General features: G+C 36.1%; 1 protein-coding gene across 1 annotated transcript in view; it reads left to right on the top strand.

Moving 5' to 3' along the window:
- Positions 1 to 16,629, top strand: part of Atr (ATR serine/threonine kinase) — a 108,760-nt gene that overhangs the window by 34,265 nt on the left and 57,866 nt on the right. The window contains exons 20-24 of the mRNA XM_041677182.1: positions 3,948 to 4,041; positions 5,216 to 5,341; positions 10,000 to 10,206; positions 11,697 to 11,810; positions 15,652 to 15,767. Of these exons, the coding sequence (XP_041533116.1) occupies positions 3,948 to 4,041; positions 5,216 to 5,341; positions 10,000 to 10,206; positions 11,697 to 11,810; positions 15,652 to 15,767 (657 nt within the window). The remainder of the gene's footprint in view (positions 1 to 3,947; positions 4,042 to 5,215; positions 5,342 to 9,999; positions 10,207 to 11,696; positions 11,811 to 15,651; positions 15,768 to 16,629) is intronic.

Below are 16,629 nucleotides of genomic sequence, written 5' to 3'. Positions count from 1 at the left end.
TTCTCAAATATATTTTTATGTCTCAAAGTATTGGTATTAATTTGATAGTGTGGAGTTACTATTTTAAAATGTAGAGTCCTTGAATAAATTAAAATTATTAGTATGTAATTACTACTACATATGAATTTTTAGTGGGTGTTATTTCTGTTATATATGTTTAAAACTCATTGGCTAATAGATCAAAAATTAAGTTTTTTTCACTGATTTTCAGTTGGTAAAGGTAATTTTACCTTTCTTCTTAACTAAGTCAGGTACGCTGAGAAAGGTTAGGAGGGATACTTACCACTTTCTGCACCACACCTTAGTTACTTGGAATTCCTTATTGTTTCATTGCATTAACCTTTAAATCAGCCTCTCCTACTTTAGACTTTTTTTTTTGCATTTCTGTTACTTTAAAAAAACATTTCTTTAAATGTATTATTTCAACGTGTCCCCTGGTTCTCTATCTTCTAACTATTTTTTTTTTGCTTTCTCTTTCATTGGTTCTGTGTTTTCTCTTTTTTTTTAATTTTTTTAATTTATTTATTTATTAAAGATTTCTGTCTCCTCCCCACCACCGCCTCCCATTTCCCTTCCCCTCCCCCAATTAAGTCCCCCCCCCAGCCCGAAAAGCAATCAGGGTTCCCTGTCCTGTGGGAAGTCCAAGGAACCCCCACCTCCATCCAGGTCTAGTAAGTTGAGCATCCAAACTGCCTAGGCTCCCACAAAGCCAGTGCGTGCAGTAGGATCAGAAACCCATTGCCATTATTCTTGAGTTCTCAGTAGTCCTCATTGTCTGCTATGTTCAGCGAGTCCGGTTTTATCCCAGGCTTTTCCAGACCCAGGCCAGCTGGTCTTGGTGAGTTCCCAGTAGAACATCCCCATTGTCTCAGTGTGTGGGTGCACCCCTCGCGGTCCTGAGTTCCTTGCACATGCTCCGTCTCCTTCTGCTCCTGATTTGGACCTTGAGATTTCAGTCCTGTGCTCCAATGTGGGTCTCTGTCTCTGTGTCCTTTCATCGCTTGCTGAAGGTTAATATTCAGGAGGATGCCTATATGTTTTTCTTTGGGTTCTCTTTATTTAGCTTCTCTAGGATCACTAATTATAGGCTCAATGTCCTTGGTTTATGGCTAGAAACCAAATATGAGTGAGTACATCCCATGTTCCTCTTTTTGGGTCTGGCTTACCTCACTCAGGATAGTGTTTTCTATTTCCATCCATTTGTATGCAAAATTCAAGAAGTCCTTGTTTCTTACTGCTGAGTAGTACTCTAATATGTATATATTCCATACTTTCTTCATCCATTCTTCCATTGAAGGGCATCTAGGTTGTTTCAGAGGAAATTCAGAGACTCATTAGATCTTACTACAAAAGCTTGTATGCCACAAAACTAGAAAATGCAAAAGAAATGGACATGTTTTTAGATAAGTGCCACATACCAAAGCTAAACCAAAACCAGGTGAACGATCTAAATAGACCTGTTAGTCGCGAAGAACTAGAAACCGTTATCAAAAATCTACCTTCCAAAAAAAGCCCAGGACCAGATGGTTTCAATGCAGAATTCTACCAGAACTTCCAAGAAGAGCTAATACCTATACTCCTTAATGTATTTCACAATATAGAAACAGAAGAGTCATTGCCAAATTCCTTTTATGAAGCTACAGTTACCCTGATACCAAAACCACACAAAGACCCAACCAAGAAAAAAAATTACAGGCCTATCTCACTCATGAATATCGATGCAAAAATTCTCAATAAAATACTGGCAAACCGAATCCAAGAACACATTAGAAAAATTATCCATTATGATCAAGTAGGCTTCATCCCAGAGATGCAGGGCTGGTTCAACATACGCAAATCTATCAATGTAATCCAGCATATAAATAAACTGAAAGAAAAAAACCATATGATCATTTCATTAGATGCTGAAAAAGCATTTGACAAAATTCAACACCCCTTTATGATAAAAGTCTTGGAGAGATTAGGGATACAAGGGTCATACCTAAATATATCTTCTAACTATTGAGTTGCAAATTGGTTGGCTTGACCTTTAAAGCTGGACACATCTTATTGCTTAAATTTTTTTTCTGCTGCTTTTCCAGTCCCACTAATTACCTATAGCAGGAGGCCGTAGCAAATATGGACTAGTGACAGAAGAGATCACACTTTATCTGCACTTAAATTTTCACTAAGGCTGCTTCTTAACCTAAAATATTTGTAAGCTTTTTTTCCTGTTACTTAACTAATTCTTCTGAAAAGTTAGGAATTAAGTACTACACACCTGCCCACCCATATGTTGTTGCCATTCCTTTAAATTATTCTGGTAACCATTCAGGCATGAAAACACAGAAGAGAAGATTAATATCTTTTTATTCATTGAAAATACTTTTATGGTTTTATTTTAGTTTTCTAGATGCTAAAACAATAAAATCACTAACATCACTTTTCACATCTCTTTTCAGTTTTTATACAAATATTCAAATGCTTATTGTTATAGATGGTTGAATAATTTTTCTGACATTTTCATGTCATAAGAAAAGTTGTCTTGGGGGCTGGAGAGACGGCTCAGAGGTTAAGAGCACTGACTGCTCTTCCAGAGGTCCTGAGTTCAATTCCTAGCAACCACATGGTGGCTCACAGCCATCTGTAAGGAGATCTGGTGCCCTCTTCTGGCCTGCAGGCATACATAGAAGGAATGTTGTATACATAATAAATAAATAAATAAATCTTAAAAAAAAAAAGTTGTCATTCACTTGGTACCCGGTAGACCCTCACCTCCTGAGTGAACAAATTGTCCTGGGTTTTTTTATTGTTTCGTCCCATATCTAGCATGGGACTTAGCACACAACAGCACACATGCCAGCTATTTCTCATTTTTTTATACATTAATAAAGACTAGAATTAAAAATGTATTCAAGCCTAGCAAGATTTTTATTATAATTTAAGCAACTAAGAGAGCATCAATAATGATTATTTGCATATTTTCCTCTAAAATATTCTTTATGTAAAAATGTATTTGGGGATTAATTTCTTTTACTTTCTGCTATTAAAGATCACTCAAAATGTAGTACTTTAGAAACAGGGAACTCAGGCCTGGAGAGATGGCTCAGCAGTTGGAAGAACTGACTGTTCTTTTAGAGGATCTGAGTTCAATTCCCAGCACACACATGTCACCTCACAACTATTTGTAACTCCAAGATCTGATACCTTACGTAGAGATATATCCACACCAATGCACATACAATAAAAATAAATAAATTATTTTTGAAAAAAAGAAACAGGGAACTCCTTTATTTACTCATAATTTTGTAGTTTAGGCTGAGTTCAGCTTGTTATTTCTTCTGTTGATTTTATTAGAGATCACTGCTACATTTGGCTACCCTGTCCATGTAAAGTCAGAGCTTTTTTCTCTATGTGTCTTGTCCGTGTTGATAGACATAGTTCTTGCATGGTGACTCAGTATTTTTCTAAGCACAAAAATTGAAACTGCCAGGCCTAAGCTCTTTCCTATCCACAGCATATCTTCTCCTGCATCCATTTAGCAATAAAGGAATTCTTGTACCTGTCCTGGGTTAAAGAATAAGGGGCTATAAGTGCATACTGAAAAGCATATTTTATTGTGGGCCACTGATGTGACAGACTAACAAGGATGATTTTTTTTTGTCTGTAGTTATTTGCCATTAAATATTTTAATTTATTTGTTTAATTTATTTAATTTTTAATATTAGGGATTGAGCCCAGACATTCTGCATGCTAAGCTATCGCTCTACCACTCACTGTCTTATTCCTAGTAGAATTGCTAATTAGTTGTAATTTTTAAATTGTTAATTTACCTGGGACTCTAGACATGGCCAGAAAGATTATTTTGAAGTGAATAATCACAATGAACTTTTAAGTATGACTTTTATTAGCTTTATCTTCAACTTTTGCTTTACATTCATAGTCTTGCAAATCTTTCTAACTATTAGGGATGCTGTGCAAGATTTTCTTCATGAAATATATTTTTTGCCTGATCATCCAGAATTAGAAAAGATAAAAGCAGTTCTCCAGGAATATAGAAAGGTATTTCATTTCTTTACTTATGGTATGGAAGATCTTAAATACAAAATTGCTCCTGACTTCTGGTATACTGAAAATAGATCCTTCACAGTCAAAGCTGGGTGTGGTATCATGCACTTGGGAGGCAGGAGCGGGCAGATCTCTGTAAGTTCAAGGCCGGCCTGGTCTACAGAGTGAGTTCCAGGACAGCCAAGGCTACATAGAGAAAACCTGTCTCCAAAAAAAAAAGAAAAGAGAAAGAAAGAAAGAGAAAAGGAAGGGAGAAAGAACAACATAATCTTTGTGAATAGATAATAGTACCATGAATCCATGACTGAGGGAAGTCTCCACACCCCACCCCCACTTTGGCTTTTTTCAAGATAGGGTTTCTCTAGCTTTGGAGCTTGTCCTGGAACTCACTCTGTAGGCCAGGCTGGTTGCAAACTCATAGAGATCCACCTGTCTCTGCCTCTAGTGCTAGGATTAAAGGCATACACTACCACCACCTGGCTGGGCAGTTTTATCATTTTTTGAAAAAATTGTTTTATATTGTTTTGGAACAGTCTCTGAGGCTGTCTTCAAATACACTATGTAGCTGAGGCTCATCTTGAATACTTGATCTACTTGCCTAGCATTCTAAATGCTGGAATTAAAATCATGTGCCACTACCACGTCCTATTTAGGTGAGAGACACATTAGCATTAAATAGAAGTCACCCTCTACATTCCTGAGGGGAAAATGTGGTATGATTCCAGTTACATTGTGCTACAAATCATAGTATCACTTTATGAAATTATGAAAATACAGTGATTTCATAGAATTTCAAGATAGAAACTAGAATACTTTGAGTTGTGAAAGGATTGAGTAGAATTATGTAGAGTTCACAGACCTGGTTCAAGGTCATTGTGTAACCAACCTGTGTAAATTAGGGAAAGCTTGTACTTATTTTCAGAAAGCACTTATTTTAGATACATTTTTATTCAATTGGGAGAAAATCTCTAGTTCTAAAGATGTTCAACTAAAAATACTTTCTCCTAAAAAATACTGATGGCATAGACTTTGCAAAGAAAGGGATGGAAAAACTTTTAGTTGGGTTATGGTTTAGCTGTTTTAATAGTAAGTGTTACATAGAAAACACAGGTCTTTCAGAGGTTGTTAGGATAGTTTAATAAAGTATGTCTTTCTGTTCTTTGTCTAGGAGACCTCTGAGAGTACTGATCTTCAAACCACTCTTCAGCTGTCTATGAAAGCAATTCAACACGAAAATGTAGATGTTCGTATTCATGCTCTTACCAGCTTAAAGGAAACCTTATATAAAAATCAGGTATGCTAAAGAGATATAATTCAAAAAAAGTGTTGGGAACTTAAAGAAAAAAGGACAGATTGACATTTTTGCCTGAAAACTGTAAAAATTTGGTGTAATTAGTCTTTTTATTTTACCTAAACTATCAGATCTGACTGAAAAATGAGTAATACATAAGATAGATAGATGCCCGTTAGCTTCAGTCTCACAAATTTGCAGAATATTCTGCTGTTTTGAAGGGTCCTGATTTCATAGTTGTACTTTAGTCTACTGCATCTTGAATTTTAAAATATTGTTTTTATTTTTGGTGTGGTATTTGTGGTGTATTCTCATGTGTGCAGGTGTCTTTCTCTATCACTCTCCTCCTTTACGATGGTCCCTCACTGACCTGGAAGCTCACTGTTTAGGCTAGGGTGACTGACTACTGAACTTCTAGAATCCTCCTATCTCTCTCTCCCAGTTCCCAGTTTCCAGCCATACACAACCATGTCCCACTTTTTCAAGTGTTAGACATTTGAACTCAGGTCCTCATGCTTGTACAGTAAACTCTTCACTCACTGGCCCATCCTCCCAGCCTTGACGACTTTATCATTTTAAATAAAGATTTGAGTGTTTATCAGTTTGTGACTCTTCTTATGTAACTACCTCATTGATATCTGTCATATGAAATGTCAATAATTTTATTATTTTATAGTTGGACAGAGCTAACTTTATTAGTTTTTGTTTATTTAATTTTGAGTAGTTCAAACTAGCCTCAGACTTTGAGTAGAGCCAGAGATAGCTTTGAGCTCATGATTTTCTTACCTTAGCTTTTTGTTCATTTGTTTGTTTTTTGAGACAGGGTTTCTCTGTAGCTTTAGAGCCTGTCCTGGAGCTCACTCTGTAGACCAGGCTGACCTCAAACTCACAGAGATCTGCCTGTCTCTGTCTCCCAAGTGCTGGCATTAAAGACATGCGCCACCACCACTCAACTTTGCCTCTGCTTCTTGAGTGAGTGAATTACAGGCTTATAGCACCATGTCAACATTTCTTTCTCTCTTTCCTTTTTCCCTGCTTCTATCCTTCTCTCTGTTCCTCCTATATTTCTAGTTGTAGTGCTCATATTAAAGGGATCTTTTGGGGCAAATTCCAGAAGAATAAAAAGATTGTAAGAAACTCAAATTAACCTTGATGGGATGCAGAATTCTATTTAAAGGTCATAAATTACTAATTATTTAAAGAATTCATTGGAAATGAAATACTAGAGACTTCCAGATTGTCCTGGAATAAAGATGAATGCCTGAATCAACTCTCAATCTCTCCAACATCAAAAGAATAAACAAGGAGAGCACATTAATCCTAGTATGCTATCCACCCCCTTCAGTATCATTACAAGTAGGATCCTGAGAACTGGAGATTCTGAACAGTGTGTATAAAAAGAGAAGTAAGACCAGATCTAGAACTTCACTTCCAGTGTAACAACACTGGCAATGGTTTCTGGGTACTGGCTACAGAGAAGATACTGGAAAGTATATAGATGCTAAGGTCTCAGACAGTCATCCATGGGAGAAGTAAAAGAATAGGGAGGAGGAGGAAAACATTCTTTGAAGACCTTGTTATAAATAGAAAGAAGAAAGATAGGAGGAAGACTTAAAAGTCTTATAGAAATTTATCAAATCATACCTCTGATACCAAAAAGAGAAAATAAAATGGTGCTTTATTTATAAACAATTAACTGTACTATACTGGTACAGGTGTTTATAAAACGAAAATCTTAAAGCCATTACAGAATGCTTATTGTTAGAGCCTATATGGAGGATTCATAATATGAATAGAAAAATTACATATAAGAAAGCTGAGTGTTAGCTAGGCAGTTGGTAGTGCATGCCTTTAATCTCAGCATTCAGGAGACAGAGGCAGATGGATTTCTGTTAGTTCAAGACTACTGTCTCGAAAAACCAAAAAAAAAAAAAAAAAGACTGCCACCCAGGTCTACAAAGTGAGTTCCAGGACAACCAGAGCTAAACAGTGAAACCTTGTCTGAAAAAAAAAAAAAAAAGAAAAAGAAAAAAAAGGGAAAGGAGCTGGGTGTAGTGGTGCACGTCTTTAATAATCCCAGCATTAAGGAGACAGAGGCAGATGGATCTCCCGAGTTCAAGGCCAGCCTTGTCTGCATAGACAGTTCCAGGCCTGCCAAAGCTATATAGTAAGACTCTGTCTCAAAAAACAAAGAACAAAGTAAAGAAAGTGAAAAAGAAATCCAAGCATGGTACTTTAATCCCAGAACTTGAAAAGGCTGGCTGAGGCAAGAAAGATTGCTTAGGACCAACCCAAGGTACAGTGTGAGAACCTGTCTCAAAGAAAAAAGTCCTTCAGTTGTGACAGTTCTTTCTTAAAAGCAACCAAAAAGTAAAAGAAAACTAGATTTAGCACTATAACCTAAATTAAGAATTTCAAATATTTGCAAGTTCAGTAAAAAATTGAATGAGAATTTTAATTTTAATCAGAGTGCTGGACAGATGGCTAACTGGTTAATAATGCTTGCTTCCAGTCATGGCTACCAAAGTTCAGATCCCAACACCCATGTAACAAGTCATGCATTCTATGTATGCCTATAATCCCAGCTCTGAGTTGGAGGGGAAAGAATTGCTGGGGTGGTTTTCAGCCCCTTGTCTCAAAGGTACAGAGTGATAGAGGAGAACATCCAATATCTTCTGGCCTTTGCATGCTACGAGTTTATATGCACTCACTTAAACACAGATACACACACATACACACACACACACATGCGTGCATGCACACACTCTCACACATAAACAAATAAATGAACGTAGTGATGTATTGTTGTGTTTTAACAAATAAAGCTTGCCTAGAGATCAGAATGCAGAGCTAAGCCACTAGAAGCCAGGGAGTAGTGGTGCACACCTTTAATCCCAGGATTAAGCAGAGACAGAGAGAGGGATTTCTGTTAGTTCAAGGACACTCTAGGCTACACAAGATTGAATCTGTCTAAAAGAGAAACAGAGCTCACACAAAGGTGATTCCAGCACTTGAAATCCCACGCCTTTCATCCCAACACTAGGGAGGTGGAGACAGGAGTGATATGGCTGGGTGGAGAGAGGAATTTAAGGCCAGAGTAGACAGGAGAGCAGTGCAGCCTGAAGTTTGGTGGAGATAGTTGCAGTCTGAGGTGCAGTCTGAGCTTGTAGTAATAGGATAGGATCTCCCTTTTGGTCTGAGAATGAGTTAAACGTCTCTCTAGTGACTGGCCGCTCTGCTTCTCTGATCTCTCCTCTAATATTTGACTCCGGGGTTTTTATTCAGATCAATTAAAATTCATGCTACAAATGAAATTTTAGAAAAAGTAAAGTAAGTAAATAAATGATATAAAAGACATAACCAAGAAGATATGAGCCACAGGCGACTGAACTCAGGAATCAAATTGAAAAAAAATGAACAAATTATGGATTAGACAGAATACATTTGACTATAAAATTTAAGTGTCATTGATAAAGCATTAAAAATAATTACTATATTAAGATATTAAAGCAATAGGGCAGAATTAATATTTAAACTAATTTAAGAGATCTTTCTGGAAAAAAATCTGTTATAAATACTAAAATAATCCATTTTATATGAAGAAAATACCAAGTAGTCAACTCAGAGAAATCATAGATTCTTAGTAATTTAAAAAATTCAGAACTTCCAGACCAAAAAAATGAAAATTTGCTTAATTGTTTTAGACCTCCATGTTTATTTTTTTCTATGTATGAATATTTTTCCTGTATGTATGTATATATATCATTCATTGTACATGCATGCCCAATTCCTACTTAGGTCAGAACTGGAACTGGAGTTTTTGCATGGTTTTGAGCCACGCTGTGGGTACTGGGAACTGAACCCAGGTCCTCTGTAAGAACAAGAAATACTCTTTAACCATTGAGCCATCTCTCTAGAATTCCCGCCCTTTTAAAATTAATTGGCAAAGGTATGGAAACTAGATTGTTAGGGGTGTAGAGATTCTGTCTTTAAAAAAAAAAAAACACTCCAGCTGTGCTTAGAGTATCATGGTTAGGAGTGTTTTTAAATCCAAAAGAACTGAAGAAGTACTATTTTTACAAGTGAGTCCTTCCTAAGACTTTTATTTGAAGATGGGTTTCATTTTGTCTAGATGACTTTTTAGAGGAGAGTTTATAAAGAAGACTGATAACTACTATTTATATGATAACTGTAAATCTAAGATGAAATAATACTTGGTAAAAAAAATAAAAAATAAAAAAAAGAAATAATACTTGGTCAAAAGGAGAATCTCCATGATTGTTGCACCTTCTAATAAATAAGCTCAGTAATTGTTACATGAGCAATTCCTAGAAGCAAAAATATATGTGTGTCGTTATATACCACTTTAAAACTGGCAAACTAGATATAGGCTTAATAGAAAATTACACTAAAATGATACTATCTAAAAGATAATTCTTGGGTGAGAGATAACTTAGCAGTTAAGAGCACATACTACTCCTACAAAACATATTGGGCGCTATATTATGTAAAGTCATCAAAAACCGACTGAAATAATTGAAGATACAGGATTTTAATTTTGTCTGTATTAATGTTTTTAAGCTCTAGTTTAGAAAAACATGCTGTAAGAATGTTTTTGTAATGTAAGGTGTAAGAATATTAACTTCCTACTTTTACTTTAGGAAAAATTGATAAAATATGCAACTGATAGTGAAACAGTGGAGCCTGTTATCTCACAGCTGGTGACGGTAATTTTGAAAGGCTGCCAAGATGCAAACTCTCAGGCTCGCTTACTGTGTGGGGAATGTTTAGGAGAATTGGGGGCAATAGATCCTGGACGATTAGATTTCTCAACAACGGAAACTCAAGGAAAAGATTTTACGTTTGTGGTAAGTAATGATAATTTTGAGTGATAATATTTCTCTAAGTTATTTTTGTTTTATTTGAATTTGTTATCTTGTATATGAAGGTTTTACCTGAATGTATGTCTGTACACCACATGCATGCCTATTGTCCACAGAGGCCAGAACAGGATGTGAGACTCCCCTAGAACTAGAATTACAGACAGTCGTGAACTCCCAGTGGGCACTGGAAACTGAATCCAGATCCTCAGCAAGACCAGCCAGTGCTCTTCACTGCTGAACAATCTCTCCAGCCCTTGAATTGAGTTTTATATAATTCACTTGTATAGTCAGAAATTTTAAGTATCTTTTATTACTAAATTCTCTTATGGATCTCTTTAGCCAAAAGCCATAGTTTGAGCCTAATAGTTGATCTAATGGTTGATCTAATGTGTTCTATTCTTGGAAACAAAGCTTATTATCTAAATATGATAGTAATTAAGGTCTAATAAGTTATCTAAAGGTTAACATTTAAACATAATTTCTAGTGCTTCCATCAAAAACTAGTTTTTCAGGATAGTCTAGTAATTGTGTATATTTTAAGGATTTCCGTGTATAACTATCAATTTATACTTTTTTACTGGTTTTTGCTTGTATGTATGTTTGTGATTTTTTTTCTGTTCTTTGGTTTGTTTGGTTTTTTTTTTTTTTCCCCAATACTAGCGCTTGATCTTAGGACCTTGCTACTAGGCAACTGCTTTCTCACTGAGATATATCACCAATCAAAATGAAACTTTGATATGTTAGTGTACTTGGTGAATTTGAGTAGAAAGAATGTTGAAATTACCTTTGAGTAACTATATTCTGTAAATCAACTCTCAAGTGTGTGTGTGTGTGTGTGTGTGTGTGTGTGTGTGTGTGTTTCTACACAGGTAGAGGTCAGAGAATAACTTTGAGACGTTAGTTTACTTCTACCTATAGATGGGTTCTGAGGATTAAACACTCAGGTCAGCAGGTACACTGCAAGTGCCTTTGCCCACTAAGCCATCTTAGTAGCCCTGCAATTTGCTTTCTGCCTGTTAAAACACAAACAGTGCAAAATGATCTAACTATTCAAAGATAAATGATTTTTTTTAAATATTTATTTATTTATTTATTATGTATACAATATTCTGTCTGTGTGTATGCTGCAGGCCAGCAGAGGGCACCAGATCCCATTACAGATGGTTGTGAGCCACTATGTGGTTGCTGGGAATTGAACTCAGGACCTTTGGAAGAGCAGGCAATGCTCTTAACCTCTGAGCCATCTCTCCAGCCCCAAAGATAAATGATTTTGATACAGTTTCATAACATCCTAAGATAGCATTTGACTTCCTAGCCGTGGATCATTTCAGCCATGATACCAGCTTTGTTTGAGCTTCACCCTCCTTTCCCATTTTGAAGTTGACCATGGTTAACACAGTAACTAACACCTGAAGAAAATGTGTGTATCAGTTATTGAGGGTTGTTGGTTTTTTGTTTTGTTTGCTTTTATTAAGACTGGAGTAGAAGATTTAAGCTTTGCCTATGGATTGCTGATGGAGCTAACAAGAGCTTACCTTGCATATGCAGATAATAGCCGAGCACAAGATTCAGCTGCTTATGCTATTCAGGTAAGTATGTTTGTATATAATAGCCATTACTGACTTTACAGTATTAAATGCTAGTAGAAAAGCTATAAATTTCTTACTTGTAAAATACTTAGCTATTATCTTTATCAACTAAATAATAAATATGGATTCATAATATTTTAGAGGACACATAAGGGTTTTTTTGCTAATGAAAAAGAACAAAGTATAATAACACATACATATGAAAATGCCTTAATGAAATCCATTACATTGTTGCTAACAAAAATAATTTTAAAAAGCATATATTAATTTTTAAAAGTATTTAACATACTACAAATACTTTAAAATTTTTAAAAGCTATACAAATACAAAATGTCTTTTATGTTAAATAATGTGAAATATTATTTATGATCTTCAATTTTATTTTCTTATGCTTAATGACCTATCTTGGAAAATTATCTGTGTCAGTTATATATAGCTAATTTATTCTTTGTAGAAACTGAATGATACTCAATATGAATATAGTACAATGTATTTAAGAATTTTCTTGAGGGCTGGAGACGTGGCTCAGTGGTTAAGAGCATTGCCTGCTCTTCCAAAGGTCCTGAGTTCAATTCCCAGCAACCAGATGGTGGCTCACAACCATCTGTAATGAGGTCTGGTGCCCTCTTCTGGCCTGCAGACATACACACAGACAATATTGTATGCATAATAAATAAATAAATATTTTTTTTTAAAAAAAGAATTTTCTTGAAACATCTAGGTTGTTCTGCTACCTTTAGAAAACATTACTCATGCCGGGCGGTGGTGGCGCACACCTTTAATCCCAGCACTCGGGAGGCAGAGGCAGGCGGATCTCTGTGAGTTCGAAGCCAGCCTGGTCTACAAGAGCTAGTTCCAGGACAGAAACCAAAAGCTATGGAGAAACCCTGTCTCGAAAATCCAAAAAAAGAAAAAAAAAAAGAAAAGAAAACATTACTTATGACTTAGGAACCAGGAATAGTGGTGCACACCAGTAATTTGAGCACCTCAGAGACAGAAGCAGGAGGATCACCACAAATCTGAGACTTGCCTAGTTGCAGAGCAGCCTGTTTACATAGTGGGGCTTTCTTTGTGTTGGAATATCCCACAAATTTTAAATTTTTAAATAAAAACAAATGCTTTTAATCCCAGTATTCAGGAGGCAGAGGTAGGCAGATCTCTATGAGTTCAAGACTAGCCTGATCTACCTGGAGAGCCAAAGATACATAGTGCGACACTCTCTCAAAAGTAAATAAAATAAAATTTAAAAAATTTAGAGAACATGTATTTTATACATATGTGACTATATTAGTTGTATAAATAACTGAACATTAAAACTAATCTTAGACCAAGTATATAATTTGCAATGATAGATTTTATTTTTATAAATTCACCCACGTAAGATGGGCAGTGGTGGCGCATGCCTTTAATTCCAGCACTCGGGAAGCAGAGGCAGGTGGATTTCTGTGAGCTCGAGGCCAGCCTGGTCTACAGAGCAGGTTCTGGGACAGGCTCTAAAACTACACAGAGAAACCCTGTCTCGAAAAAACAAACAAATAAATTAGTTAATTCCCCAACTTGACAGCTCTGCCTTTTGTAACTGTTTAAGTTAATTTTTTTTTGTTTTGAGTTCATTATACCTATTCTTTCCCCTTTTGGTGTGTGTGGGGGGGGGGGTCGTTGGTTGTTCTGTTAGACATTTAGATCTGGAATTACACAAATGTCTAGGTTTAGATATACATTTGGATATGTATATCTATACAGAAATACATATATAGATATTCATTATGGATATGGCATTTTAAAATGCTGCATCTTGATGAAATAATCAAGAAAGGAAGTATTGATTAAAAGATTCTATAAGTCAGTAGTGGTACTTGCTTGTGGTCCCAGCTGCTCAGAATGCATAGGAGGATTGCTTTAGCTAAGGTGTTTGAGGCCAACTTATCAAGACTGTTTCAGAAAGGGAGGTGGGGTATTCCAGTCTTTAATCTTCATGAGAAGTTAGAGAATAGAAAAGGATACAACAAAGAAAAAAGCAGACAAAACAGAGAGCTGCCAGTGATGGTAGGAGAATGTGCTGTTGTTGAGACATCTTCTCTTTGTGATCTGTATTAAATGCTGATGACAGCTATAGTAGTTTAAGAACTGAAAACTACCCACTGGCTATGGAGACAATAGTTGACCTTGACAAGATCAGTTTCAAACATCAAAAATATAGGAAGAGAGAAAGAAAAAAAAAAAAAGGCAAAAAACCTGTTCTTGAGGAATTTTACTATCAAGCCCAAGAGAAGAATGGGAGAGGAGCTGGGACATAAAGAACAGTAAAACTTAATTTTAAAAAAAATAGCAGTATTTCTATATTGCCTGGGAACAGATCATCAGAAAGGAGACAGTGATAGTGTGGAAGTGAATATAAGGTACATGATTTGCCTGATAGTGTTTATTTTTTTGAAAGTATCAGAAAAACATGTATCTGTTGCACATGATTATTTTCAATAGAACAGAAAAAGAAGAATACGATGTACTACAAGATATAATAGCCTAAATTATTTGTCTTGTTTAAAAGATGGGTATTAGTGACAGGAAATCCTTCCCCCACACCTTGTTTAAAAACATCAAAATCAATTTCTCTTCCTCTTTCCTCTTCCCCTACCTCTCCTTCCCCTCTCTCCCTTCCTGTCTCTCCCTCTTAGCTTTTCTTTTTTTGTTTTGTTTTGTTTTGTTTTGTTTTTCGAGACAGGGTTTCTCTGTGGTTTTGGAGCCTGTCCTGGAACTAGCTCTAGTAGACCAGGCTGGTCTCGAACTCACAGAGATCCGCCTGCCTCTGCCTCCCAAGTGCTGGGGTCCCTCTTAGCTTTTCAGACAGGCTGTAATTATATATTTATCCTTGCCTCAAATTCTAACCTATTTCAACCTCCTGAGTGCTGGGATTACCAACATGTACCACAATGCCGAGCTGTGTGTGTTTTGTTCTTTACTGGAACAAAATAGAATCATTCAGACTCTGAACTTGACTAACAAGTTGGTGGTTTGGACTTTTTTAATTGTTTTGTTTGTTTGTTTTAAGACAGTACATCCCAATGTAGACCAGGCTAGTCTAGAATTCCTTGTGTAGTCTGTGGTCTCAAGCCCATGGTTTGGAATTTATAGACATCCTTGTGTGTCACTGTCGCTAATGCTGGGGTTACAGGTGTGCTCTTCTGTACCTTGGTATGAACTGATCCTTAACATTTGCATACTATTTGGTTGGATTTTAAGCTCAGTTTTTTTTTTTTTTCATTTTTCCCTAGGAAGGGTTTCTCAGTGTATCCCAGGCTATCTTAAAAGTCTTTGTAGAACAGGCTGGCCTCAAACTCAGAGATCCGCTTGCCTCTCCCTCTGCAATGCTGGGATTAAAGGTGTGTGCCACCACTGCCTGTCCTTAAGCTCAGTATTTTATATCTAGAAGTTAAGGTGTCTTAGTTTATACACTCTTTTGGACTTCTAGCTACTTTCATTATAATTCCAAAGACATCAGGTTCTCAGGGTCAGGGCCTGGGTGTGTATCTCAGTTACAGAGTGCATACTTAACATGTGTAGAGGGGTCAGTCCTTAGCACCAAAAGAAATACTCTAAGTAGTGTAATTTTGTGAATATAGAAAATTCTTTTTGTTTCAAAATAGTTATTAATTTTATATTTTAGGGGCTATTTTACAGGAACTGGCATTCTAATTAAGTATTGTCTTAGCTATGTGACCCCCAAGTCTGGTACCTTAATGTTTCAGATCATTGAAATAGATGTCCTAAGGAAGTTTGGAATCTTAAAAGTTTTCATTTGTCTGTTTCACTGTGGATTTACTATTGTAAAATGTATTTGTAGGAATTACTTTCTATTTATGACTGTAGAGAGATACAGACCAATGGCCCAGGTCACCAGTTGTGGAAGAGATTTCCTGAGCATGTCCGAGAAATATTAGAACCTCATCTCAATACTAGGTAATGTCTATTCATTTAAATTATTTTCACATACCTTTTTTAATTTTGTAAAATTTAATATTACCTTCATAGAGTTTTTAACATCAAACTATTTTTTTTGTGGCTGGGGTCTCAGTAAAGTGCCTGCTGTGTAAGCATAAGGATCGGCATTCGGATCCATGAACCCATGTAAAAAGACAGACCTAGCACATGTCCATAAGTACTGTCAGCAGGGAAGTGGGACCCATAGGTCAAACGGAATTTGTCTCAAAAAAATAAGAAGTTGTAGAGTGATTAAACACCCAGCATTGGCCTCTTTCCTCCATACATAACATACACGTGCATTCACCACACAAATACAAAACAATAAAAAGTAATCTAAGTATATTCTTATGTGTGTTTTATGCCCATACTCATTTAAAACAAGAAGTAAAGTCAGCTCCATTTGGTTAAATTTTATAACTTTAAATATTTAGGACTAATTCATTGAAGTTAAAAGGATTTTATATCAGTTCATTCGTCAGTAGTGCTTTGAAATATCTACACTGAGTATGAATTGGTACTTTTGCGTTCATTGTTTATGTGTATGAGGATAGACTTGTGCCTATATGTGTGGACGCTACAAAGGCTGGTGTCTTCCTCCATCACGTCTCTCTTTATTTTAGATAGGATCTCTCACTGAGCTTGTAGCTTACCAATTAAGCTGGTTGCAAACCAGAGGGATCCATTCATTTCTGCCTCCCTTGCTATGAGACTGCAGTTGCAAAATTTTATTTGGATGCTAGACATCCTAACTCAGGTCTTCATAAACTTGCATTTGGAAGTATTTAAATAAAGAAATGTAAGCGTTTAGAACTAGTCAAAAATCCCAATTATAGATTTT

The sequence above is a fragment of the Microtus oregoni genome, unplaced genomic scaffold (assembly GCF_018167655.1).
Source record: "Microtus oregoni isolate MIOR12 unplaced genomic scaffold, Mior012 000028F_ref0000031, whole genome shotgun sequence".
Taxonomy (NCBI): domain Eukaryota; kingdom Metazoa; phylum Chordata; class Mammalia; order Rodentia; family Cricetidae; genus Microtus; species Microtus oregoni.
This window is presented reverse-complemented; position numbering and strand designations above follow the sequence as displayed.